General features: G+C 42.9%; 1 protein-coding gene across 1 annotated transcript in view; it reads right to left on the reverse strand.

The window, feature by feature from the left end:
• myo7bb (myosin VIIBb) overlaps positions 1–26,693 on the reverse strand; it is a 40,534-nt gene that overhangs the window by 11,379 nt on the left and 2,462 nt on the right. Inside the window, exons 2-33 of the mRNA XM_072690950.1 lie at positions 25,732–25,833; positions 24,556–24,708; positions 23,874–24,058; positions 21,571–21,692; positions 20,505–20,647; positions 20,273–20,386; positions 19,263–19,416; positions 17,814–17,890; positions 17,510–17,629; positions 17,268–17,407; positions 16,807–17,017; positions 15,475–15,610; positions 15,009–15,181; positions 13,926–14,066; positions 13,647–13,805; positions 13,087–13,179; positions 12,460–12,554; positions 12,181–12,265; positions 11,077–11,295; positions 10,126–10,326; positions 9,500–9,739; positions 7,924–8,076; positions 7,775–7,849; positions 7,533–7,666; positions 7,311–7,437; positions 6,916–7,035; positions 4,770–4,943; positions 3,927–4,154; positions 2,721–2,888; positions 2,453–2,570; positions 1,557–1,683; positions 333–499 (exon numbers count right to left, since the gene is read on the reverse strand). Coding sequence (XP_072547051.1) covers positions 333–499; positions 1,557–1,683; positions 2,453–2,570; positions 2,721–2,888; positions 3,927–4,154; positions 4,770–4,943; positions 6,916–7,035; positions 7,311–7,437; positions 7,533–7,666; positions 7,775–7,849; positions 7,924–8,076; positions 9,500–9,739; positions 10,126–10,326; positions 11,077–11,295; positions 12,181–12,265; positions 12,460–12,554; positions 13,087–13,179; positions 13,647–13,805; positions 13,926–14,066; positions 15,009–15,181; positions 15,475–15,610; positions 16,807–17,017; positions 17,268–17,407; positions 17,510–17,629; positions 17,814–17,890; positions 19,263–19,416; positions 20,273–20,386; positions 20,505–20,647; positions 21,571–21,692; positions 23,874–24,058; positions 24,556–24,708; positions 25,732–25,833 — 4,654 coding nt within the window. The remainder of the gene's footprint in view (positions 1–332; positions 500–1,556; positions 1,684–2,452; positions 2,571–2,720; positions 2,889–3,926; positions 4,155–4,769; positions 4,944–6,915; positions 7,036–7,310; positions 7,438–7,532; positions 7,667–7,774; positions 7,850–7,923; positions 8,077–9,499; positions 9,740–10,125; positions 10,327–11,076; positions 11,296–12,180; positions 12,266–12,459; positions 12,555–13,086; positions 13,180–13,646; positions 13,806–13,925; positions 14,067–15,008; positions 15,182–15,474; positions 15,611–16,806; positions 17,018–17,267; positions 17,408–17,509; positions 17,630–17,813; positions 17,891–19,262; positions 19,417–20,272; positions 20,387–20,504; positions 20,648–21,570; positions 21,693–23,873; positions 24,059–24,555; positions 24,709–25,731; positions 25,834–26,693) is intronic.

Below are 26,693 nucleotides of genomic sequence, written 5' to 3' on the forward strand. Positions count from 1 at the left end.
GAGTTGAGGATGATCAGGTTGGGTGGTGATCATCATCCATCCAACATCCTGACCTTACTGCTATGCTCTTGTGGTTGAATGCAGTCAAATCCTTACAGCAATGCTCCTCCAAAATCTAGTGGAAAGTCTTCTTCTCTGGACAGTAGAGATAGTTACTCCAACAAAAGCAGGATCAGCTCTTTTATTCCCCTTGATTTCTGATGAAACAGTAAATGAGCAGGCGTCCCAATACTTTATAGATCCCAAAATGTATCTATGCCACTGTATATCATTCATAAGGGTGCAGTAAGATGCACACAGTGAGTATTAATAAGTGACGGTGTGTGCAGTACCTGGTCTGATGATGTCCTGTGTGGTTACAGCATAGACTGAGCGTTTCTTTAACCCTGTGAGGAACATGGAGATCAGCTCCACCATGCTGTGTGCATTTGCTGCCTTCAGTTTATACTGATCGCCCTTCAGGGTGGACACACACACCACCTCACCCGTCCTGCCCTCACTGGGTGTAGTAGAGAGTAGAGAGACAAAAAAAAGGGATAATGGTGAAAAATGATGGGCCTGCAGAACAGACGGCATTTCTGTGGCCAGTTAACCAAGCATACTAATGCAGCTGGCAACCCTAACCCAAACCTTAAGGTCCTCCCCTTGCTTCTAAATCAGCTTCAATTCAACAATGTTGGAAACTCAGGAACTCTGAACTCATTCCCATGTGCTCTAAACCAGTCTGAGACTGGTTCTGCTTGGTGATGTGGTGCATCATCTGGCTGGAAGCAGAGTTAGAAGATGGTAAACTGTGACCATGAAGCTCAGCAACATTACTCATACGTCTGTGGCCTTCAAGAGATGATTGATGCCAAGAAAACCTTCACTACACCATTACACCACCACCTCCACCAGCCTGGACCACTCACAAAAGGCAGGTTGGGCTCATGGATTCATGCTGTTGACTCCAAGTTCTGACTCTACCATCTGTGCTCCTCAAAAAATCCAGACTCATCAGGCCAGGCGACGCTTCTCCTCCAGTCTTCAGCTGTCCAGTGTTGAGTTGGTGAGCCACTGCAGCCTCAGCTTTCTGTTCTTGGCTGAAAGAAGTGGAACCTGCCGTGGTTCTTCTACTGGTGGAGCTCTGTATTCTCCTCAAGGTTAGAGGTGGTGGTGGTGTTCAGTCTGAGCTGCTTTTCTGCTCTCCACATTTGTACAGAGTGGTCATCTGAGCTACTGTAGCCTTTCTGTCAGCTCTAACCAGTCTGACCATTCTGTTGACCCCCTCTCTCAACAACAAGGAGCTTCTGTCTGCAGAACTTCAGCTCACTGGACGGGTTTTCTTTAGAATGTGTTGTGCTGGAAATCCCAGAAGATCCCAACAGTTCATAAAATGCTAATGCCATTACATAGTTGACTACTGAACTGCATGAATGAAAAGGTCGGTGTACAGGTGTTCTCAATAAAGTGCTCAGAGGGTGGAATATCACAGTTCCTGTAGAACTTCACTTAGATCTACTCAAAACTGTTCTAGCTGCTGCAGGAAATACGGCTGAGGTTGGAAAAACCGGCACCTGACTACTTGGACTCCTGTGAGCTCAGGGTAGGACAGCTGCAAAAAAGTCCTCTCTTTTCCTTCCTGGAAGGAGACCCCACTCCAGTTCACAGCGACCACAAACTGGTCTTGTGGCAATGGGGGACCTGGACAGAAAATAGAGAATCTAATCAGAAAAGGCATAAACAAAATAAACACACAAACAACAACAACAACAACCTATTAGACAAGAGAGACTTCAAGAAAGACAACATTCCTTAATCAAACTAAATTCAGTTCATTAATGTTTATATCTAAAATGTTACATTTGCACATTTACAGTAATGGTATTTAGCTGACGTTCTTATCCAGAGCGACTTACAAGGTTACTGGTATTACAGAGGTGGGCCAAGGTAGTGTTAGGAGTCTGGCCCAAGGACTCTTATTGATGTAGCGCAGCATACGGTCACCCAGACCAGGAACCGAACCCTGGTCTCCCACATGGTGTGGTAGCTCAGTGGCAGGTAGTGGTGTTATCTGTTGCGCCACACCAACCACCATGTTTGTGGACACCCCTTCCAATGAATCCATTCAGCTTCTTTAAGTTGCAACCATTGCTGACAGATGTGCAAAGGCGCAGTAGAAGAGAAGTGCTGGAGCTTCAGCCAATACCTCTGGGATAAGTCTGAGCAGCATTTCTGATCCATCACTAATAATCCATTATCAGTACCTGACCCCACGAATGCTCTAATGACCGACTGCCATCAAATCCTTACAGCAACGTTACAAAATCTAGTGTAGAGGCTGTAACTGCAGCAAGGGGAAAACCAGCTCCCTGTTATTACCCTTGACTTACAAAGCAACTCTGGAGGAGCGGGTGTCTGCAAACTTTTGGACATACAGTGTAGCTGTTGTGATGAATGGGTTAAGATTTACCGGAAATGATAGAAGCCTCATAAAATTTGGAGAAGTAGAGAGGCCATTTCAGACGGGCATAACCAACCACGTCCGCTTTCACCGTCTCAGCGCTGTCCTTGGAGTTGATATAAGTTCCCTAGGAGACAGAGCATACAGACGAAAGCACAGTATCATATCTCTGCATCATATCACTCTATCCTAACCTTTGCTCTTAATAACAGCCACTGTGGCCTTGACCCGACACCTCCAGCAGGTATACAACAGCAATAGCAATGCCTGTAATCACCTGGGCATGTGCTGAGCTGACCAGCTGCACCAGTTTGGCCTCAGATTTGCTCTCAATCAGACTGAGGCTCATGCATTCCTGCACAACTTTCCTGGCAGTCTCCACGTTGCTTTCTGAGCCGTACTGGACATAGTAGTGTTTTGCTGCCAGCTGGACGTAATCATCCTCCTGGATAAGACAAGATAAAAGCAGCCATAAAGATAACTCAGCTAATATAGATAACCAGGCAAGAAAAAAGGTCTTTAACATAGTCGTATAAAATACAATAAAAGGACAAAAGTATTGGGACACATGCTCATTCACAGCTTCTTCTGAAATCAAGGGTGTTAAAAAGAGCTGATCCTGCTTCTGTTTGAGTAACTGTCTCTACTGTCCAGAGAAGAAGGTGGCTTTCTACCAGATTTTGGAGGAGCATTACTGTGAGGATTTGATTGCATTCAACAACAAATGCATGTTAGTGAGGTCAGGATGTTGGATGATGATCACCACCCCACCTCATCATCCCAAACTCCCCAACTTATCCCAAAAGTACTGGATGAAGATCCACCATCCATCATTCCAGAGAACACAGTTCTTCCACTGCTCAACATCTCCACGATCAGCCATAACATTAAAACCATTGTGTAACCATCCCCCTCATGCTGCTGACACAGCTCTGACCCGTCGACGCATGGTCTTCACAAGACCTCTGAAGGTGCCTGGTGGTATCTGGAACACCAAGACTAACATTTGCAGCAGATCAGATCTTCAAGTCCTGTAAGTTGTGAGGTGGGCGGGTTCTCCATGAGCATCAATGATGGGCCTTGGGTGCCCATCACCCTGTCACTGGTTCACCAGTTGTCCTTCCTTGGAGCACTTTTGGTAGGTACTGACCACTGCATACCAGGAGGAACACCCCACAAGACCTGCCGGATGTTTTGGTGGAGATGTTCTGATGACCCAGTCGTTTATCTAGAACCTCACAGCTTGGTTCTGGTCAAAGTGTCTCAGATTTTTACATGCTTTAGCACCTTCATCACCTTCAAGAACTGACCGTTCACTCGCTGCCTAATATGTAGATCCACCCCTCGACAGATGGAGCCACTGGAACCACCTCGTTGATGTGACACAGTGGTTTTAATGTTATGGCTGATTGGTGTATAGGTACGTGGGTAGAGGCTCTACTGGTAGAACATATTAGAGGAACACTGTAAGTTGAGGACTGACCTTATCAGAGTGGTACTCTCCAGTCTTGAGGCCGTGGATGATCTGCCGGTAGATGAGTTCTGTGCTGAAGGGGTCGGTGGTGCAGTCGTGCCAGGGGGTGAAAAGCTCCTTGCGGATGTAGAGTCTCCAGGGCGCGTGCTGTTCCTCCCTGCCCTGCCTCCTCTCCTCCTGCTCACACTGAGAGATGGCGTCCAACACGTGCTCTCCACCACAGCCCAGTGACCACATCTACAGACCAAACCAACACCAGGAGTGGCATTTTAAAACCCCTTAATAATATGTACACAATATGGACAAAAGTATTCGGACACTGAAATCAAAGCTTTTGTTGGAGTAACTGTTTCTACTGTCCAGGGAAGAAGACTTTCTACTAGATTTTGGAGAAGAATTGATGTGGAGATTTGATTGTATTCAGCCACACAAGTGTTAGTGAGGTCAGGATGATTTGATGATTGATCACCACCCCACCTCATCATCCCCAACTCATCTCAAAAGTACTGGATGGAGCTCCACCACCATCATTCCAGAGAACACAGTTCTTCCACTGCTCCACAGCTCCTCAATGCTGGGGGGCTTTATACCCCTCTAGTCCACGCCTGGCATTAGGCAGCATGGTGCCAATAGGGTCATCATGTTTACCTGCTCCTGCAGAGAGTCCTATTCTATTGGCAGTACATCTCTACAGGGACTAGACAAGCTGTGTGTGTGTTTGTGTGCATTTGCACGTCTGTGTCAGCAGTGGGTGCAAATTTAAGTAGCTGAATGCATTCATTAGAAGGGGTGTCCACAAACATTTGGACATATAGTGTATATTGTTCTTGACACCATTCGAACTCCTCAAACCTTCTCGTAGAGGGCGATGTAGAGGGAGAAGCCAAAAGCATCCTTCAGGTTGACTTTCTGAGCGATGGCCTGGCACAGCTCTGCCGAGGTGCAGGCTGAGTCTGCAGGCAGGCTGAGGGTCTGACCGTCCATCAGAGTCACGACCACCACCATGGGCTCCTTTTTCTCCACAGCCTGTCAATCAAATAATTACACCAGTAATTAGTAAAAAGACAAGATATCAACAACATAAAAAGACATGACAAATGTAAGCGTTGTATAACTTAATATAGTCAGTTATATAATATAGAAGAGACGAGAAGAGAAGAGAAGAGAGGAGGCAAGAGAAGAAGAGAGGAGAGAGGAGACGAGAGAATAAGAGAAGAGAAGAGAAGAGAAGAGAAGAGAGGAGAAGAGAAGAGAAGAGAGGAGATGAGAGAAGAAGAGAGGAGAGAGGAGACGAGAGAATAAGAGAAGAGAAGAGAAGAGAAGAGAAGAGAAGAGAGGAGATGAGAGAAGAAGAGAGGAGAGAGGAGACGAGAGAATAAGAGAAGAGAAGAGAAGAGAAGAGAAGAGAGGAGATGAGAGAAGAAGAGAGGAGAAGAGACCAGAGGAGAAGAGAGGAGAAGAGAGGAGAAAGGAGATGAGTGAAGAAGAGAAGAGAAGAGAAGAGAAGAGAGGAGATGAGAGAAGAGGAGAAGAGAGGAGAGAGGAGATGAGAGAAGAGGAGAAGAGAGGAGACGAGAGGAGAAGAGACAAGAGGAGAAGAGAGGAGATGACAGAACAGGAGAAGAGAGGAGAGAGGAGACGAGAGAATAAGAGAAGAGAAGAGAAGAGAAGAGAAGAGAAGAGAAGAGAGGAGATGAGAGAAGAAGAGAGGAGAAGAGACCAGAGGAGAAGAGAGGAGAAGAGAGGAGAAAGGAGATGAGTGAAGAAGAGAAGAGAAGAGAAGAGAAGAGAGGAGATGAGAGAAGAGGAGAAGAGAGGAGAGAGGAGATGAGAGAAGAGGAGAAGAGAGGAGACGAGATGAGAAGAGACAAGAGGAGAAGAGAGGAGATGACAGAACAGGAGAAGAGAGGAGAGAGGAGATGACAGAAGAAGAGAGGAGAGAGGAGATGACAGAAGAAGAGACGAGAGGAGAAGAGAGGAGAGAGGAGATGAGAGAACAGGAGGAGAGAGGAGACAAGAGAAGAAGAGAGGAGAGAGGAGATGAGAGAACAGGAGAAGAGAGGAGACAAGAGAAGAAGAGAGGAGAGAGGAGATGACAGAAGAAGAGACGAGAGGAGAAGAGAGGAGAGAGGAGATGAGAGAACAGGAGGAGAGAGGAGACAAGAGAAGAAGAGAGGAGAGAGGAGATGAGAGAACAGGAGAAGAGAGGAGACAAGAGAAGAAGAGAGGAGAGAGGAGATGAGAGAACAGGAGAAGAGACGAGAGGAGAAGAGAGGAGAGAGGAGATGAGAGAACAGAAGGAGAGAGGAGACGAGAGAAGAAGAGACCAGAGGAGAAGAGAGGAGAGAGGAGAGAAGAGAAGAGAAGAGAGGAGAAGAGAGGAGGAGAAGAGAGGAGAAGAGAAGCACCTCTTTTTTAAGAGTCTATGCTCAAATGATGACAAATAGAAAGTAAAAAATGACAGAATCCTCCAGTTATATTAAAAAACCTCATGTTTAACGTTATTCTGCACAATGATTCAGATGCTACTACTAACCCTTTCCCTCACTCATTACATGTTAAAAGGTCTTTCAGTCCAGCCGCTGCCAGGCCGCACTAACTGCCACGCATTTGAATGGTTCTTCATAAAATTTCACAAAAAATAGTTCTCTTAATGTATGTAATGAACTGGAGAACTTTCACAGTGATCTCTAGTAGTTAAAGCAGTGTGGTGTTTTAATCATAACCTCATGGTAAGAGGTAAGAGCAATTAGGTGCTCGACCAGACCTATACCAAACTACTCATTATATTACTGATCAATCGCGACGCACAAAGAATCGAACAAATTAAATATGAATATGAGGCTCTGCCCCTGGTTCAGTTCTATTTCTAAATAAAGCTTCAATTTAAACGTAAAGAAAACGAATTGATTCATTAACCATTTACTCATTTTCCGATTCCGAAAAGAACAAATGACACACCGATTTCTCGGATCAAATCTCTTAGGGGGAATCTTACCCTTAATTCAATCCAGCATGGCGGTTCGTTTCTTTCACCATTTTCTAAAGTGCGCTGGAGGCGTTCGGCACAGTTACTGGAGTATTCACTGGACCCTCGGCGGATAAAACTCTGTAGGTACTACAGTAAAAAAAGAGAGATGGATCCCAACAATAAACACAAAATAACCACCAGGTTTTTAAGACTCATAACTGCATTACTGTCCTAATTTACATCAGTTTCATGGGCCCTAACATAGCACCTTGTGGGACTCCACAAGCTATGCTGAACCAAACAGTTACCAAATAATTCACCATAGCTTCTGCACTGAGAATAATATTCTGAGCTGAGCTGAATAAGGAACCTAGAGCTGAAGATGATATTAGACATAAATCCATAGGAAGCTGCGTTCTTACTTTAGTGAGGAGCTCGGTCGGAGGGAAGATGCCCAGGCAGATGGACAGAAGGACCCAGCCTCTGTTACAGCTTTTCTGATTTGTGTTTTTTGTGAGCTGCTTACAGATCTGACAGTAGATCTCATCTCTACAGTGCAGACGAAGAAGCTTTAAACTTCACACTTCACATCATATTACTCAAAAAATCTGCATCTTCTGAAAGTGTGAGCCTAGAAATATTACCTAACATCTGGTTTAACGATGGCATATCCTACAATGATGTGCAATTTTTCCAATGGTGTCAATGGACGATCAAACGTAGGTCCCTCTCCAATCAGAACATCATCATCCTCTCTGGATTCCAGCACCACTGGTAACTGTGTAATGGATAATATTCAGACACTGAGACGCTTGTTTACTGCAGTAGTAATAAACATGTCCGGTTACACTGGGTCAGCAGTGCCCACAGGTGAGTCGTCTCTGACCTCCTCAGGAATGGTGGAGTGTTTTCTTTTCCCGTTTTCTTTTTCCTGCTGTTTCTGCTTTTTCCGCAGCAGTTTCTGGAAATATGCTCAGGATTAGTGAAGGTTATAAAAATGATCTCTGTGAAAATATGGGGACACTAAGAGCTTACCTGATCCAATCCAACCAGGTTACTGAGACGTCTCGCTTGCCTTTGACCCAGATTCTTCTGGATAGGGTCAGCGACCACAGACAGGCGAGCCTGTTTAGGCTCAGGAATATCTCCCATGAACCTCAAAATGATCCACCATACTGTTAAACATGCCTGGAGAAGAGAAGAGACGAAAAAGAGAAGAGAAAAGAGAGGAGAGGAGACAAGAAGAGAAGAGAAGAGAAGAGAAGAGAAGAGAAGAGAAGAGAAGAGAAGAGAAGAGAGGAATATGGAAGAGACAAGGAGAGAAATGAGGAGAAGAGAGGAGAAGCAAATAGAAAAGATGAAACAAGTAGAGAAGAGAGGAGATGAGACCAGAAGAGACGTGAAGAGCCGAGAAGAGAAGTAAGGAAAGAAGATGAGAGGAGGAGAGAAGAGAAGAAAAGAGAAGAGAAGTGATGAAAGAAGATGAGAGGAGGATAGATATGAGGAGAAAAGAAGAGAGGAGATGAGAAGAGACGATAAGAGAGGAGAAGAGAGGAGAAGAGAAGAGAAGAGAAGAGAATAGAAAAGAAGAGAGGAGAAAAGAAGAGAAGAGAAGAGAAAAGAAGAGAGGAGAAGAGAAGAGAAGAGAAAAGAAGAGAGGAGAAAAGAAGAGAAGAGAAGAGAAAAGAAGAGAGGAGAAGAGAAGAGAAGAGAAGAGAAGAGAGGAGAAAAGAAGAGAAGAGAAGAGAAAAGAAGAGAGGAGAAGAGAAGAGAAGACAAGAGAAGAGAAGAGAGGAGAAAAGAAGAGAAGAGAAGAGAGGAGAAGAGAAGAGGAGAGAAGAGAAGAGAAGAGAAGAGAGGAGAACAGAGAGAAGAGAGGAGAAAATAAGAGAAGAGAAGAGAGGAGAAGAGAAGAGAGGAGAAGAGAAGAGAAGAGAAGAGAAGAGAGGAGAAAAGAAGAGAAGAGGGGAGTAGAGAAGAGAAGAGAGGAGAGGAGAAGAGAAGAGAACAGAAGAGAAGAGAAGAGAAGAGAACAGAAGAGAAGAGAAGAGAGGAGAACAGAAGAGAAGAGAGGAGAAAATAAGAGAAGAGAAGAGAGGAGAAGAGAAGAGAGGAGAAGAGAGGAGAGGAGAAGAGAAGAGAGGAGAGGAGAAGAGAAGAGAAGAGAGGAGAAAAGAAGAGAGGAGAAGAGAAGAGAGGAGAAGAGAGGAGAAGAGAGGAGAGGAGAAGAGAAGAGAGGAGAAGAGAAGAGAAGAGAGGAGAGGAGAAGAGAAGAGAAGAGAGGAGAAGAGAGGAGAAGAGAGGAAAAGAGAAGAGAATTGAGGAATAAGGACAAGAGGAGAAGAGAAATGAGAAGAGGAGACGAGAAGTAAAGAGAAAAGATTAAACAAGAAGAAAGGAGAAGAGAAAATAAGTGATCAGGAAGACGAGAAGCAAGGAGAGGAGATGAGAAATGATGAGAGAACAGGAGAAAATATAAGAAGAGAAGAGACGTGGTTGAGACAACACAAGGAGAAGAACATGGTGACATCAGTTCCGATGCTCAACCAGCTCGACTCTAACTCTAAATGATGAAGATGATGCAGATAGTAATGGCGATGAAGACTCTCACCAGTGCATCTCCTTCATCTTCATGGAACAGCAGTGGCTGCCGCAGCCTCTGCTCGATGTGTGTGTGTGTAGCAGAGCCTTTGAAATGGAGAGCAGAAAACCTCGAGAAGGAAAACTCATCTTCCTCTTCCTCCTCACTCTCCTCATCAGGCATGTTCTCCTCTGCTGGAGTCACCATGACCTTCACCACATTCTCAGCCAGCTCCACCTCCTTGAGCTCCACCGGTTCACCTTCAAGATCCTGAAAGAACAGAAACACACTAAAGTTTAACGGCTAACAAGAGCGTTAGTTAGGTCAGGATGTTGGATGATCATCATCCCAGCTCATCCCCAACTCCCCGACTCATCCCAAAAAGTACTGGATGGAGCTCCACCATCACTCCAAAGAGCAGAGTAGTTTCACTGCTCCACAGCTCAATGCTGGGGGGCTTTATGCCCCCTCCAGCCCACGCCTGGTGCCTATTCTATTGGCAGAACGACAGTTAACTGTGTGCATTTGCACATCTGTGTCAGCAATGGGTGCAGCTTAAAGTAGCCGAATGTATTAATTAGAAGGGGTGTCCGAAAACATTTGGACATATAGTGTCTATACTATATATTGCTTCTCCAGCGCCTCAGTGGGATTACCTCAAAGCCCTCAGGTGCCGGACCCTCCTGTCCTCCAACTGCGCTGGGCAGGAACCCGAAGATGTCCTCCACAAGCTCCTCATCACTGGCCTCCTCTGATTTAGTGTCCTCCTGTGATTGGCTGAGCACCTCCTCCAGTCTCCTCTGGAGCTCCAGGGCAGCCAGGTCCTGAGCCTGTTTCTCCTGAGCTGACAGGACAGCCTGCAACATCATGAGAACTAGTTAAAGAACACACTTGGTGGTTGCTAGGGTAGTTGCTATGGTCTCCCAGGGGCTTGCTAGGTTGTTGCTATGCTGCTGCTGGTTGCCATGATGTTGTGAAGACGTTTCTTGGTGGTTCCTAGGGTGCTTGCTAGGTTGTTGCAATGCAGCTGCTCTGTATCTCTGTATATATATTTGTATATTTGTATTCTGTACTTTTTTTTGCTTATATTTCTATATTTTCATTTTTATATTCTATTCTTTAACTTAAATGTAACTTATTCTATTTTTATTTTCTTCATTTTTATTTTATTTTTCTTTTGCACTTTTGCACTTTACTTCATTAAGTTAAGGTTTAGTTAAGTTTAAATGTAGATTTTTATTGTATAGCTTGATGTGAGCAGACTGTCAAAAAAAGCATTTCACTGCAAGTTATACTGTGTATGACTATGTATGTGACAAATAAAATTTGATTTGATTTGATTTGATTTGGTATCCCAGGTGCTTGCTAGGTTGTTGCTGTGGTATTCCTGGTGCTTGCCAAGGTGGTTTTTGGTTGGTGCTAGGAAGGTTGCTATGGCATTTGCTATGGTATTGGTATGGTACGTTTCCTATGTTGTCTTAGGGGGCAGCTAGGGTGCTGCCATGTGGTTGCTGTGGTACCCCATGTGGTAATGATGCACCTTTGACCTCTTACATCACTTGCAACCATAATAAAAGACTACCAAATGCTGACAGGTAAGCACTCACATCATCCTTCAGTCTTCTGAGCTGTTTCCTGGCCAGCAGTCCTCTGGTGCGGGCCTGCAGCACAATGACTGCAGCCTGTTTACGCTTCACCTCTTTCCTGACCAGAAAACCGCGAATTTGTGACTGTAGGGTGACGACGGCACCCTGTGTGCGCTGATACTGCAGGACGTCCTGCCGGCCATGCACTGTGGCCTGGAGCCGGAGAAAACCGTGCTGGATCTAGAGTAGGAGAGAGGAAATGCAGTGCTCAAATCTAATACATAGAGAAGATACCACTGTTACCATGGCAAAATCATCACAGGCCCTATCTCACACCCCACCATCAGTCTATTCCCACTCCTTCCTCCTGCATGGTTTAAACAGCAGCGCTGCTTGTGAATATCTCTACACTGATGGGCGCCACTGAAACAGCAACCCGCCAAGGTCAGTCCGACCGCACCCGCATATTGCGTGTATGGTGTGTGTATATTGTGTATAGTGTGTGTATGGTGTGTGTGTATATTCTGTGTATATTGTGTGTATGGTGTGTGTTTAGTGTGTGTATAGTGTGTATAGTGTGTGTATATTGTGTGTATAGTGTGTGTATGGTGTGTGTGTATATTGTGTGTATAGTGTCTGTATAGTGTGTGTATGGCATGTGTATATTGTGTATAGTGTGTGTGTATATTGTGTGTATAGTGTGTGTATGGTGTGTGTATATTGTGTATAGTGTGTGTATGATGTGTGTGTATGTATAGCATAAGGGGAGCAGCAGTGGTGGCTCAGCGGTTAGAGCGCCGGGCTATTGATAACAGGGTTGTGGGTTCGGCAAGCTGCCACTGTTGGGCCCTTGAGTATCATGTGTGTATATAGTGTGTGTTTGTAAAATGTGTATAGTGTGTGTATGATGTGTGTATAGTGTGTGTGCATATTGTGTATAGTGTGATAACAGGGTTGTGGGTTGGATTCCCAGGATCAGCAAGCTGCCACTGTTGGGCCCATGAGCAAGACCCTTCACCCTCTCTGCTCTCTGCTTGATTGATTGCCGGCACAGTAACAGCAGCACCAAACCAGCTGCATAAATCACATTCACAAGAACTTATAAAGACCTAACTGGACACTTACTTTCTCCAGCTCTTTGCGATCCCTGTGACCACGCCAGTATTTCTGCACCGTCATAGCCGCACTCCTCTTCTGTACGAAGACCCTCCTGTAGAGACACACAGCAACCTCAGGTCAGAGCTCAGGTTATAGACTTACACTTAGTCATGTGAGCTGTCTTTCACACAAGCGTCTGATGATGTAGTGGACGTGAGTCTGTCAGCCCTCTTCAGTTTCATCATATTAAAGACAGCACATCAACATCTGAGCTGAACCGAACCGAACTGGCCTGTATCTAAGCACCTGTCTCTGTGGCCCAGCATCACTCTCTGGATGATAAGGGCTTTCCTGTGGAGCTCCCGCTCTCTCTCCAGCTCCAGAAAGGAGTCGTGGTGATCCTGCAAACACACAACCAGATACATGAGCACATGGAGTAAGCAGGAAAAAAAAAAAGTTTGTGGACACTCTGTGGGAATGCACACACACACACAGCTTGTCTAGTCCCTGTAGAAAAGTACTGCCAATGGTAAAGAAGACTCTGGTGATATGAATGTATTGGCCAGGCGTGGGCTAGAGGGGTATAAAGCCCCCCAGCATTGAGAAGCTGATGGATGGTTGGTGCTGCATTCAGTACTTTTACAATGGGGTGGTGACCATCATCCAACATCCTGACCTCACTAACACTCTTTTGTCGGAATGCAATCAAATCCTCACAGCAATGATCCTCCTCCAAAATCTAGTAGAAAGTCTTCTTCTCTGGCCAGGAGAGACAGTCACTCCAACAGAAGCAGGATCAGCTCTTTTAGTTCCCTTAATTTCCGAAGATTTCTGTCCCAATACTTCTGTCAATTGTAGATGCAGTACCAACCCCATAGAGCAGGACTATCTGGAGCAGAACTACACACACTTTCACAAAAGACCTGCGAATACCTTGAGGAAGACTTTGGTCTTGCCGATCTTCCAGTCGTCTTCGTCCTGAATGACGACTCTGCAGATGGCGTGGCAGCAGTCTGCTGCAGGCTCCTGTTAAACACACACTCTCAGGTGAAGCACCAGCAACATGGACAACAGTGTATGGACATCAGTGTTGTCCAGCCAATATACAATAAATGAAACAAAATGATGAGAAAAAACAATAATATATATTTTTTATACGTTTATGAAATATATTTTTGATATTTAATAAATATATAAAATTACTTGAACACTTGAAAACGTCACAGGTTTCAAATCATTTGAACTAGAAATCAATAAAACAATAAAGGTATGTCATTTAATATGTTCTTAATGAGAGAAGTCTGTGGGTCTAGTGATGCTGCGTTGGCGGTGGGTGGGTCTTCAGCCTCCTAGTGCTGAGAGCATTGCAAGTAACAGGGGGAGTCAACTGCCACGATGGTTCGGAACGTATTAAGGCATTGTTACACCCCTAATAATAATTGAAATATTGAAATTTGATGAAATTTTAATGTAATGATTCGATTATTTCTTACTGTGTTCGGGTCGCAGTCTGTGGTCTTCAGCAAAACCCGATAACGGCCCAGGAACTCGTTGAACCTGTGGCGGATGGGGTATCCTGACTTGCGTATTTTGATGGTCTCCAGCATCCCAGAGTAACGCAGCTGCTGTACGCACAGCTCCCGATCGAACATCTACAGCAGAGGGATACACACGGCAGGTGAGGCAGGTGAGGCAGGTGAGGCAGGTGAGGCGTTTGTGGGTGTACAGGAATGCTGATGATGGTCAGTAATGGAGCAGGGTGGGGTTCATACCATGGGCTGCTTGTTATCGTTGGGTTTGAAGCAGCGGATGAAGAATGGCTCGCACAGAGAAAGAGCCTTCATCAGCAAGTCCAAAGAGTGCCTGAACTGACCGCTCAGAGTGGACACCTGCCTCCGCGAGTCATTCATCTGCTGTATGAACACATGAGACACATCATTTTTAGTTATTCCACAAGATTCCTTTGATGCAACCAATTTGACATGACTGCATCCTGCAATTCCTTCAGATCCAGCTGAAGCTTGAAGGTTCTCCTGAAGGATCTGAAGGATTCAGATTTGGTGACTGAGAACCACCAGCACTGAGGAACACTGAAGAACTCATTGTAACACTCATGAAACCAGTTTGAGAGACTTCTACTTTGCGAGATGGTGCATCATCGGCGGGTTAACTGTGGTCATGAAGGAAAGTGTCTATGAAACGCCTTCAAGAAATGATCAATTGGCCTAAAATGTGCCAAGAAAACCTTCCCCACCCCATTACACCACCACCTCCACCAGGCCTGGACTGCTCACACAAGCCAGGTTGGGTCCATGGATTCATGCTGTTGGCTCCAAGTTCTGACTCTACCATCTGTGCTCCTCAAAAAATCCAGATTCATCAGGCCAGGCGACGCTTCTCCTCCAGTCTTCAGCTGTCCAGTGTTGAGCTGGTGAGCCACTGCAGCCTCAGCTTTCTGTTCTTGGCTGAAAGAGGTGGAACCTGCAGTGGTTCTTCTGCTGGTGGAGCTCTGTATCCTCCTCAAGGTTGGAGGTGGTGGTGGTGTTCAGTCTGAGCTGCTTTTCTGCTCTCCACAGTTGTACAGAGTGGTCATCTGAGCTACTGTAGCCTTTCTGTCAGCTCTAATCAGTCTGACCACCCTGTTGACCCCCTCTCTCATCAACAAGGAGCTTCTGTCAGCAGAACTTCGGCTCACTGGATGCGTTTTATTTATTCCACCATTCTAAAGAACTCTAGAGAGTGTTGTGCTGGAAATCTCAGAAGATCAGCAGTTATGGAAATACTTAAACCAGCTCGTCTGACATTTTTCTTTTTTCCAGAATATTTATGGAAATGTGTCTTCTCTGCTGTCGTACCCGTAATGAGCTCTTTGGAGTGATCAGGACTCGGCTGTTGTTGTTTTTCGCAGGTTTGGCCACACAAGCGTTCAGCTCTGCTTGAAAGATCAGCCTGAGCAGTTTGCTGGAGGACTTCTGGATGAGGCTGATGATGTCCAAGCTGAGGGCATCTCTGTTCTTCTCCAGGAACCCTTCAGAACATAGAGGAAATATGAAGCATCACGATAACAGCTGAATGAAAGGGGACTCAGCACTATCTAAAGAGTAGATGTGTAGAGAAATCAGCCAGTTAAAGAGAGACACGTCAATAATTATTAATAAAAATCATAACAAACATAAGCCTTAGTCAGTTAGTGTAGCTAATGAGTAACAGGCAGGTTTTCCATCAGTACAGACTGCAGTGCACTCATCTGTGTAAGACTGAGCAGAATCAGTGCTATTATAGAAGAGGTAGAAGAGTAGGGGGTGTGTAAATGTTCAGTACCACTGCAGTCGTAGTAGACCACCCCAGCAAAGTGCTGAATGCCAAACTGTATGCTGTGGATGTTCCTGAAGGAGACGTAAATTTTGCTTCTGCTGTGTTCCTGGTTCATTTTGTACAGCATGGTCCTGTCTGTACCCTAAAAAAAAAGAAGAAGAAAAGATAATAATAATAATAATAATAATAATAATAATATGTTTAAAAATAATAAATAATAAAATATATCATATATACAATAAAAAGTCATGATAATAGTACTGATACAAATATATCTTAGAATAATATTAGATATTAGAGATATTAGAAATAATCATATTATTAGAATAATAATACAAATTATTCTCAGCACACCTGGCAAAAAATACAATAGGAATTTTTAAAATAGCATACAAACCTAACAAAAAAAATAATTATAATAATTATAATAATAATTGCAATAATAATAATAATAATTGTAATAATAATAATAAAAAATGAATTATGTATGTGTATGAAAATTTTACTTCTAAAGAACTTTCTGGATTTAAAACAAAGTGACAAATTTGATACAGAAGAGTTAGGAAGGGAGCAGTGCTATGAGGAAGGAATTAAGGAACATATATAATATATATAATATAATAATAATAATAACATAATCACATAATAGTAAAATATATTTAAATATATATATAAGTCATAATAATATTACTAATACAAATATATCTTAGAATAATATTAGATATTAAAATAATCATATTAGAATAATAATACAAATTATTCTCAGATAAAAAACCCTAAAAACCCTGATACAAATTACAATAGGATTTTTTAAATAAAATAAAAAACAAACAATAACAATAACAAAAATAATAATAATAATAATAATAAAGAATGAAAGATATCATATATATACACATGATACAAAGTAATAATAATAATAATACTGATACAAATATATCTTATAATAATATTAGATAATAAAATAATATACTACTACTACTAATAATAATAATAATAATAATAAATAGAATAATAATACAAATTATTCTCAGTACGCTGCTAAAGACCCCTGATGCATTATTTAAAAAAACATGTATTTAAAAATCCTACTGTATTATTAATTACAATAAGATTTTTTTAAATAGCACAAAAAACAAATAATAATAATAACAATAAATATAATTATGTATGTGAATAAACAAATAAAGTTCTAAAGGACTTTCTGGATTTAAAACAAAGTGGCAAATTATGGTAAGAGTTAGAAAGGGAGCAGTGCTATGAGGAAGGAATTAAGGAACATAATAATAATAATAATAATAAATAGTATCTTTCTATAACACACGACTGTTGTCTTGCCTTGGGGAAGTGGCTCTCCTCGTCGATCAGAGCGAGGATATTGAGGGGTTTTAAGGCCAGCAGGTCGAGAGTGAGCTGGTTGTCTGTGAAATTGATGCTTTTCCATTTGATTCCCTCCTTCAGATACTCCTCCTGCTCCAGCTTAAAGACGTGCTCCACAAAGAACTGCTGCAGCTGCTCATTAGCGTAGTTAATGCACAGCTGCTCAAAACTGGACACAAGGACAAATCGAGCTGTATGGGTAACCTCTCTCTGACCTGAGGTGAACGGATGTGTGTTGGAGTGACCACTAACGAGCTGAAACACACTTACTGTCAAGAAGCTAAGGCTTTAATCAGTTAATCAGTGTTTTGCTGAGTGCTCTACTGTAAGAGTGCTTTAGTTATAATTTAATGAAATGAATGAATTATGTTATTATAGAAATTGAGCACTCACACTCAGACTTCAGATTCTGTTCATACCTGTTCTTGCTGAAATTCTCAAAGCCAAAAATATCAAGCAGGCCAATGGATTTGTGGGTGCAGGAGTTCCCGGTTGTGGGTTTATGGATGGCGCTGTTAATTTTCCCAAAGATCCACATAAACAGTCGGCTGTAGATTGCCTGGAAGAGAAAGGCAGAGAACACACCACCAAAAACCAAAGGTTACAATTATTTGAACCTCAGTCCCACAATACAAACTAATAAACAGGGCCGAACCAAAACCTTTGCCAGAGCATCCCTGCAGTCCACGGCCTGCTCCGAGCTGAGGGGCTTCGTCAGTCGCTCACGGTTAGCCATGAAAGAGCGATGTGTGAGACTCACGTCCAGAGCTGATTTATCCACCTGGTGAAGAGACAAGAGACAAGAGACAAGACACAAGAGACAGGAACACATTAGCTCCAGACATCAGATTTCTCATTTTCTTTATCCTGTATCAGAATCTCATGATGAACGGACCAATAGAAATGCTTGAAATTATGGAGACGGAGATGCGAGGTTTTTGTGTGACCGTGATGAAAGCACTCACCTCCAATAACTTGGCAACGATAGTGAAATGGTCAGATGGCACTACGTCACAGCTGTCCATGTTATTCTCTATGCCGGCTGAAAAGGGAAAAGTTAACTGTAAATGAAATGAGGCTGGAAACAGTGGAGACCCTCTTAAGACCACCTCCTCGACCCACACCTCTGCGCCCTCAGATCTGAGGCTTTATCCTCTAAACAGGTGGATCTGAGCCTCAGCTAGCCGGGACACGGCCTGCACTGAGCTGTTTAGGCCTGTGGGCTAACTTATCTAAGCCTAGACAGCCGCTGTCGTGACCCCCCCCCGACTGCCCCATTGGTTAAAATCGTGCATGTGATTAACTGTCCGTCTTCAAAATGCATCTAAAGATATTTGCTGATCATTACTGAGAAGTTTTCATCTGGATAAAGCGTCACTATTTAACTTTATTTATTTAATGTAACAATTATTAAAAGTTCTGTGATGTAATATGGTTGTTGCTACGCTGGCATATAAACAGTATATAAAATCTACTATATAAAAAAAGACAAATATGAAATTGTTATTGTCCACTTTTTCTTTTTTGGACCCTGTGAGTAAAATCAACTTTGTATTTAATCATTTTTCAGGTTGTCATATTTATTTGTTTTTATTTATTTATTAATTTATTAAATACATTACAAATAGTATAAACAAACTAACACAAGTAACGAAGCATTAAGTAATGAAGTGTTACCATCATAGATCTGCATTAATATTCCTCACTTTAATAACCTTCTATGTTGATTCTTCAGTTATTGTGGTTATGTTATGGCTGAGTGCTTACTAACTTTATTAATGAGCGCTTAGTTAAGAAGTACTTAAGCATTAATTAAGGAATTCAAATAAGCATTAATTAAAAGTTTTACCACAAAGGAAAACAAGGGGAATAAATACATTATTTATTTATTAGTTATATTATTATTATTGAATTTGTTAATGAATTAGTTAATTTAAAAAAGGGAATTTATATAGAGAGAGAGAATGAGAAAAAAACAAGACAACAACAACCACCACCAATGACAACAGAACCAAAATAAAATAAAATAAAGTAAGATTTAAAAAGGAAAATAATAATAATAATAATAATAATAATAATAATCATAACAATAATAATAATAATAATAATGAGAAAAAAGGGGAGAAAAGAAATTAAATAAAAATAAAAAATAAAAAAGTCATTTTTCTTTTTTATCTGTATGCTTGTGTGTGTGTGTGTGTGTGTGTGTGTGTGTGTGTGTGTGTGTTAGTGATGTGTGTATAATCTATTGATGGGAGCTGATGAAGTCTCTGATGTTAACGGTTGGTAAGTGCTGTCCATAATCTCATGTTTTTGTTTTTTTTAATTCTCAGCACTGCGGGACATGAGGCTGCTAACTGAATAACATCACAACATCACAAGTACCTCATTTAGAGCCCCGTGTCTCCCCTTACCCTCAAAGCCGATGTTGCCCATGTGCAGAATGGCAGCCAGTAAACAGAAGATTTCCCAGCTGTCCCTATCGGAGAACGTGAGAACCTTGAGAGCCGTGCGGATCCGGCCAAACTCATCCGCATCGTCCTGCCCATCGCACGTGATGCAGTCGCCCTGAAACGGTCAGAAACAGGGACTATATTTTATTACAGCGTGATCAATGTTGTGATCGTGATAATCAATGCTTCTCTATGGAGTTTAATATTGGTGATATTAAGCAGCACATTTAGAATAACAGTCACTGCACTCAGAACGGGGCAAATACATAAATACATACATAAATAAATGTCTTATAAATCATATAAATATAATATTTTTAGTATATCACCCTCGAGTGAGGGTGGGATAGGAGTTGGGACATCTTTAACTGACCACTAGTTAGTGGTTGTGGATAAGAAGGGCTGAGGTTAGGTGGGGAAGGGTAGTGGGGGACTGAAGGTGTAGTATGGTGGGCTGGGATTTCTGCCACTGCTGGTAGACCCGTATGACCGTATGCTTTCATACTCCTGCAGATTCAGCTACTTCCTTCACACTGTGGTCTTTGGCCACGCCCAAATGCAGTCACTCCATTTAGCCAATCATTACCTGCATCTGCTTTCTGTCATATACACACCCCACAGGTATTTATAGCCTGATCATCCTCATGCAGCGCCATCTACAGGAGTCTGAGGTTGACTAATTATTTGTCTGGGGGGCTTATTATTTTAAATGAAATATTTATAATCATTTTATTTAGATTTTTGAAAAATAACTATTTGTCATGCGTATTATTTTTGTTATAGATAATAAATTAAGCATTAAGTTAAAAAGCAAATCTATGATTTTTTTTATTATATATTTTTTTAATCTGGTCCCTGAATGCTGAACAAAAAGAAGTACCAGGGTTGTCTTATTTCAGAGGGATGGGAGACCTTCCAGAGCCCTGGATAGCTCTGGGCTGGGCTAAACTGAATGGTCAAGATGAGCGTACCTCAGTCAGGTAGTTAAACTGTGTCGCGTCCCCCAGCGCCAGGATGTTCTTCTGCTCCTCTGGCATCCCCGACAAAAGGCAGTAGAAGATGTGGTAGTTCCTCTCCATTGGGGCCTTCAGGAAAAGAATGAAGAGCTTCAGAGCTTCAGAGCTTTAGAGCTTCAGTTGGGCTCAAAGAATCATTTCAATCTGTCTGTTTTGATTTCTGAACTCGGCGGCTGCACCTGCTCACCTGGTGGCACACCCGAGACTTCTCCAGCAGGTACTGCTCAATGTGAGCTCCTTCAATGACGCCTTCTTCGTTGAAGAAAATCTCCACATACTTCCCAAAGCGGCTGGAGTTATCATTGCGGGTCGTTTTTGCATTCCCGAATGCTGCACGGACCCAAAGAGAGAGGAAACCATCAACCAGACCATCACTTCATCAGGTTTGCTAAATATCCTTCATTTCAGGGTCATTTCTCTCGCATCTGGAGCCGCCACCCTGCCCTGTCTGACTGATGAGAAGAACCAGAACCAGAACCAGAAGAACCAGCACTCTGGACAGAGAAGTCCAAAAGTATACAGCTGTGGATGCACTGCTGGAACAGCCCAGACACACACACGGCTGTATAATCTCCATAGTAATGCATAGGCCACTGCAAAGGAATGACCTGGAGGGTCTGAAGGTCACTGTGTCCAATGCAGAGTGCGGGGGCTCAATCTTACTCCAATACTTGTAGAATGCCAGCATAGCCAGCCAGCATCAGGACCTGACCTCACTGATGCTTTAATAAGTCAAATTATTTATTTTCTATTTTTCTATTTTATATAAAATAAAATTAAATCTATAATTTAAAACATGATAATATATTACATATAAGTTAATATTAAAAATACATTAGCTAAACAATATAGGTACGTTTTGACTGAAGGAGTAAGGAGGGTGCATGTTGAACCTCAATAAGGAGACATAAGGTTCAGAGCCTTGGGGCCACTACTAAGGGGAGGCCCTCAGAAGATCCCTCAGCAGATCTCAGGGCTCTTGATGGTGTATATTGAACATTTTGGAGTCGAGTATGGACAGATTTGACTCTGTGAGCTTTCTGTTTATGGAAATCTGAACTGCTTAGAGATGCTAGAGGACACAAATGAAGATTATGTTTGGATGAAAATGAAAAATAATGTGTGAAAATCATACATCTCGTCTCAACTCCACCCTGAACTCAGTAATATGCTGCGCTCTATACGGAAATTGGAACATAGGAAAGTGAATAGAACCTCCTCAGTGAATGGTGTGCGGCATTGTGGTGTTTTACCCTCCAGGACGGGGTTGGCCTGCAGGATCTGCTGCTCAATCCAGGAGTGCTGACCGCTCACTGCTGCCAGAAACTGCAGGATCAGCTTAGTGCTCTCAGTCTTCCCTGCACCAGACTCTCCACTGTGGCCAAATCACATGCAAACAGGGTGAGGACGGCTCTCTCTCTCACACACACACACACACACACACATTAAAGTGGCTCACACACTAATGAGCAGTAAGGATTGCCTATATGCCCTTGCCCATTTTATAACATTTATATAGTTATATAGGCCACTACATATAGGCCAATGTAGTGTTAGGAGTCTAGCCCAAGGACTCTTATATAACATAGCCACCCAGCCCAGACTCCTAACACTACGTATAGGCCAATGTAGTGTTAGGAGTCCTTGGGCCAGACTCCTAACACTACATTAGCCTATATGTAGTGTAGTGTAGGAGTCCTTGGGCCAGACCCCTAACACTACATTGGCCTATATGTAGTGTAGTGTAGGAGTCCTTGGGCCAGACCCCTAACACTACATTGGCCTATATGTAGTGTTAGGAGTCTGGGCTGGGTGGCTATGCTATATAAGAGTCCTTGGGCCAGACTCCTAACACTACATTGGCCTATATGTAGTGGCCTATATAACTATATAACTATATAGCCACCCAGCCCAGGAATCGAACCCCAGTCTCCCACATGGTGTGGTAGCTCACTGTTCAGCCCAGTCATGTTCAAATCCAGACCTTGAATGGGTCATTTTGCTGCTTTGGTCTGTTACAGGGTTTTTATTCAATACTATATGACTTTAGCTAGAACCCTGGTCTTTATCTGGATTGTAACCACATGCGTTTACACCTGGCAGTCAAACACGAGCTCGTATCAGCTCGTATACAACAGCCAATCACCTGTGTCAATAAGGCAAAGTACAGGTCAACTAACCTGCTGGTTATTTTAGCTCCATAGCTTTAGTGCATCGTCCTGCAAAGTAGGCATGGACATAACGAAAAGGCCCGGGGGGGGGTATTTAACCCCTAGAACCCTAGACTTCAGATTTGAATGAATGTCTTTTGCGACTGAAGTATAGGCCCACATACAGGACTCTGGAGTTTAAATAATAGTGTAAATTAATAATCAGAATCTGAGCTCACCATTTCACACACTTTGCTTCACTATGTCTATTAAAATAGGACTGAGATATCCAGGTTTTATGGTGGGTCCTCACCAAAGCAGTAAAACAGTATCTACCCCTTTACCATTACACATTCACATATATTACATATATAGTATGTAATAAAATTGAGTAATAAAACACACACACACACACACACACACACACACACACACACACACACACACACACACACACAGATAAGGCCACTGTTTCTGCCTCGGTTGAGAAACTGCTCCAATTTACATACCATCACTTTTAGTAACACACCTGATCTGCGTCAGACCACACTGTGTCCATTCCGGCAGCGGCTATTTATTATTATATCAATATCATTATCAGTTCTAGCACAGCACTGGACTGGGCACAGCTTTAGTTTATTGACTTTTATAGGAGACAAAACTAACTATACAATAAAACAAGGTTAAAAGGTTGTTTAATATTAGAAAAATAATCAAGAAAATATGAAAAATATGCTAGTTTGACGTCTGTTATTATTTAATTATTATTTTCATAACTTAAAAATAAACATTTCATTGTGAGTGAGAGCACCGGGCTATTGATGACAGGGTTGTGGGTTCGATGCCCGGGCTCTGCAAGCTGCCAGAGCCTGCCCAAGGCATACTCGAATTATGCGGCCGCTTAGAGCCCCAACGCCACCAGGGAGCGCCCAAGAGCACCAAGATATCATTTAAAAATATATATATTTTTAAAATAACATAAAATTTAAAGTAAATGATATTACACAGAAAAAAGCATTTTATATTAATTAATTGTCATAGTTGTCTCACCGATACTAGGTTAATCAGCTCCTGCCATTGGCTGCTGCTGCCACTGCAAATGCAAATATGCGCCACTTGGGTGGTGGTTAAAGGCCCAGGTGCTTCAGCGTATTGCACAATATCTCTCTCCCTATAAAACAATGAAGCATCTGGTGCTGAGGTGGTGGTATGGGGGTGGGGGGCTGCTTAGGGCCCCATAAAGGCTTGGGCCGGCCCTGTAAACTGCCACTGTTGGGCCCTTGGGCCCTTTAATGAGCCTTTGAAGCTCTGTTCTGAGGATGAATCAGAGAGCTCGTTTGATCAACTAACAAATAATCTCTCAACTTAGGTTTCAGTCTGTAGGTGACAGAGCTGCTGCAGCTCACCTGATGACGCAGCACTGGCTGTGCTGGTTGCGGCGCAGGTTGAAGTAGCACTTGTCTGCGATGGCGAAGACGTGGGGGGGCAGCTCGCTCAGCTTGCGCCCGTGGTACAGCCGGACCTGCTCCGCTGTGTAGATGGGCAGCAGCTGGTAGGGATTCACCGCCACCAGGACCGAGCCAATGTAGGTCTGAGACAAAAAAAACACACGACACTGGCTGATATGACAGATACTCCACTTCTCCACCTACACTCATCATCAAACGTCTCTGGAGACCCTGACTGTTATTGCGCCTTTAAGACTGATATATTAGCATATTAGCTCTGTTCTGATTGGCTGAAACACCCCCCCTCTGACACGTGCACAGCCAGCCACACCTCACGTGCTCCGAACTGCCACCGATGCGACCTCTATACCCGGCTCTGACGCACTGGCTAGCAGACACCAGTGAAGGCCAGTGCTGCACTAGAGTGATGTGGGGGGGCAGCGCCATCTACCCACCCTAGAGAGAGCAAGGCCAATTGCGCTCTCTCGAGGCCCTGGCTGCCGATGGCTAGCAGCGTGATCGGGATCCGAACCAGCGACCCTCTGATCACAGTGACAGCGCATTCGTACGCTGGACCACCCAGGCCCCCTGACATGTCATAATAAATGTAGAATCTGGGCCCTGAGTGAAGTTTGCTTACGTAGATGATGCCCTGCTTATGGCGGATCAGTAAGTTCCTCAGAATTCCAGCTTCGGTCAGGTCCCCCAGTTTAATCATATCGTCCACTCCCTCCATGGAGGTGGGGTGCATGGGCCTAATGGAGGCCCGCTGACCCTCGGACACACACAGCTCCTGAAACAGCAGTGAAACACACACATCAGGAGGCTGGAGTGAGTCTGCATATTCCAGTATCAGTAACAGTCCTCCAGTCTAGAGACCAGTGAGGTGATAACAGCACTGTAGTATTAGGTTAGGTTAAGGTGTAGATTAAAGTTAGTTTAGGTGTAGGTTAAGGTGTAGGTTAAAGTTAGGTTAAGGTGTAGATTAAAGTTAGTTTAGGTGTAGGTTAAGGTGTAGGTTAAAGTTAGGTTAAGGTGTAGATTAAGGTGTAGATTAAAGTTAGGTTACGGTGTAGATTAAGGTGTAGATTAAAGTTAGGTTTAGATGTAGGTTAAGGTGTAGGTTAAGGTGTAGGTTAAGGGGTAGGTTTAGGTGTAGATTTAGTTGTAGGTTAAAGTAAGGTTTTTGTGTAGGTTAAGGTTAGGTTAAGGTTAGGTTTGGGTGTAGATTAAGGTGTAGATTAAGGTGTAGATTAAGGTGTAGATTAAAGTGTAGGTTAAACTTAGGTTTATGTGTAAATTAAGGTGTAGGTTAAGGTTAGGTTTAGGTGTAGATTAAGGTGTTAGGTTAAGGTGTAGGTTAAAGTTAGGTTAAGGTGTAGATTAAGGTGTAGGTTAAGGTTAGGTTTAGGTATAGATAAAAGTGTAGGTTAAAGTTCGGTTTAGGTGTAGGTTAAGGTGTAGGTTAAGTTATAGGTTAAAGTTAGGTTTAGGTGTAGATTAAGGTGTAGGTTAAGTTATAGGTTAAAGTTAGGTTAAGGTGTAGATTAAGGTGTAGGTTAAGGTTAGGTTTAGGTATAGATAAAAGTGTAGGTTAAAGTTAGGTTTAGGTGTAGATTAAGGTGTAGATTAAGGTGTAGCTTACAGATGGGTTTATTTGTAGATTAAGGTGTAGGTTAAGGTTAGATTAGGATGTAGATTAAGGTGTAGGTTAACTCCACTGCAGGACTATGTTTAGTCATTGTTAGACTGTGGTAACAACACCTTTACTCATTATTTTGACTCCACAGCACGGAGAGTGAGCTCCTGCTCTTACCTTCCCTTCATCGTCAAGGAGACGCAGCTCTTCTCCATCTGCCACTTTAACCCGGGCTCCGATAGGGACCCCAATACTGGAGTCCACCCAGACATAATCCCCCTATAATCAACACAGATCACACTCACACTCACTTTATAGATATGTGGAAACTGGCAATACAGATAATGTTATGTAATGTTAATGTAATTATCATCATCATCATCATCATCATCATCTTCATCATCTGCTTATCTATACACACTGTAAATAAATAAATAAACATTTCTACAGAAAATCTATTAAATGTTCAGAGTTTCCTCATATGAACTTCCTGTAGTTTTACTAAATCAACCCTAAAGTAATAAAGAGTAATAAACTGTCACACAAAAACCCTGTATCTCCATTTTCAGATTTGAATTTTTGGCATAATGTGAATATGGCAGTTTTCCTTTATATACAATCAGAACTTTATCATAAATCAACCAATAGAAACGCTCCAAAATGACCTGGACTAAAATATTTTACTCTGACTTCCACTGAAACTTTGGAGCCTAAGGTGTGGGACCTACAGAATAGTGCCTAAAAAATGAAGTCTGAAGAGTGGGGACTAAAGTGTTGGGCCTAAAGAGTGGGGCCTAAAGTGTTGGGCCTAAAGAGTGGGGCCTAAAGTGTTAGGCCTAAAGAGTGGGGACTAAAGTGTTGGGCCTAAAGTGTAAAGCCTGAAGAGTGGGGCCTAAAGCGTTGGGCCTAAAGTGTGGGGTCTGAAGAGTGAGCCTAAAGCGTTGGGCCTAAAGTGTGGGGTCTGAAGAGTGGGGACTAAAGAGTGGGGAGTAAAGGGTCTGGCCTAAAGTGTGTGGCCTAGAGTGGGGCCTGAAATGTGGAGTTTAAAGTGTGGGGCCTGAAAAGTGGGGACTAAAGTGTGGGGTCTAAAAAGTGGGGACTAAAGTGTGGGGTCTAAAGAGAGGGGACTAAAGAGAGGG

This window comes from Salminus brasiliensis, chromosome 11 (assembly GCF_030463535.1).
Source record: "Salminus brasiliensis chromosome 11, fSalBra1.hap2, whole genome shotgun sequence".
Classification (NCBI taxonomy): domain Eukaryota; kingdom Metazoa; phylum Chordata; class Actinopteri; order Characiformes; family Bryconidae; genus Salminus; species Salminus brasiliensis.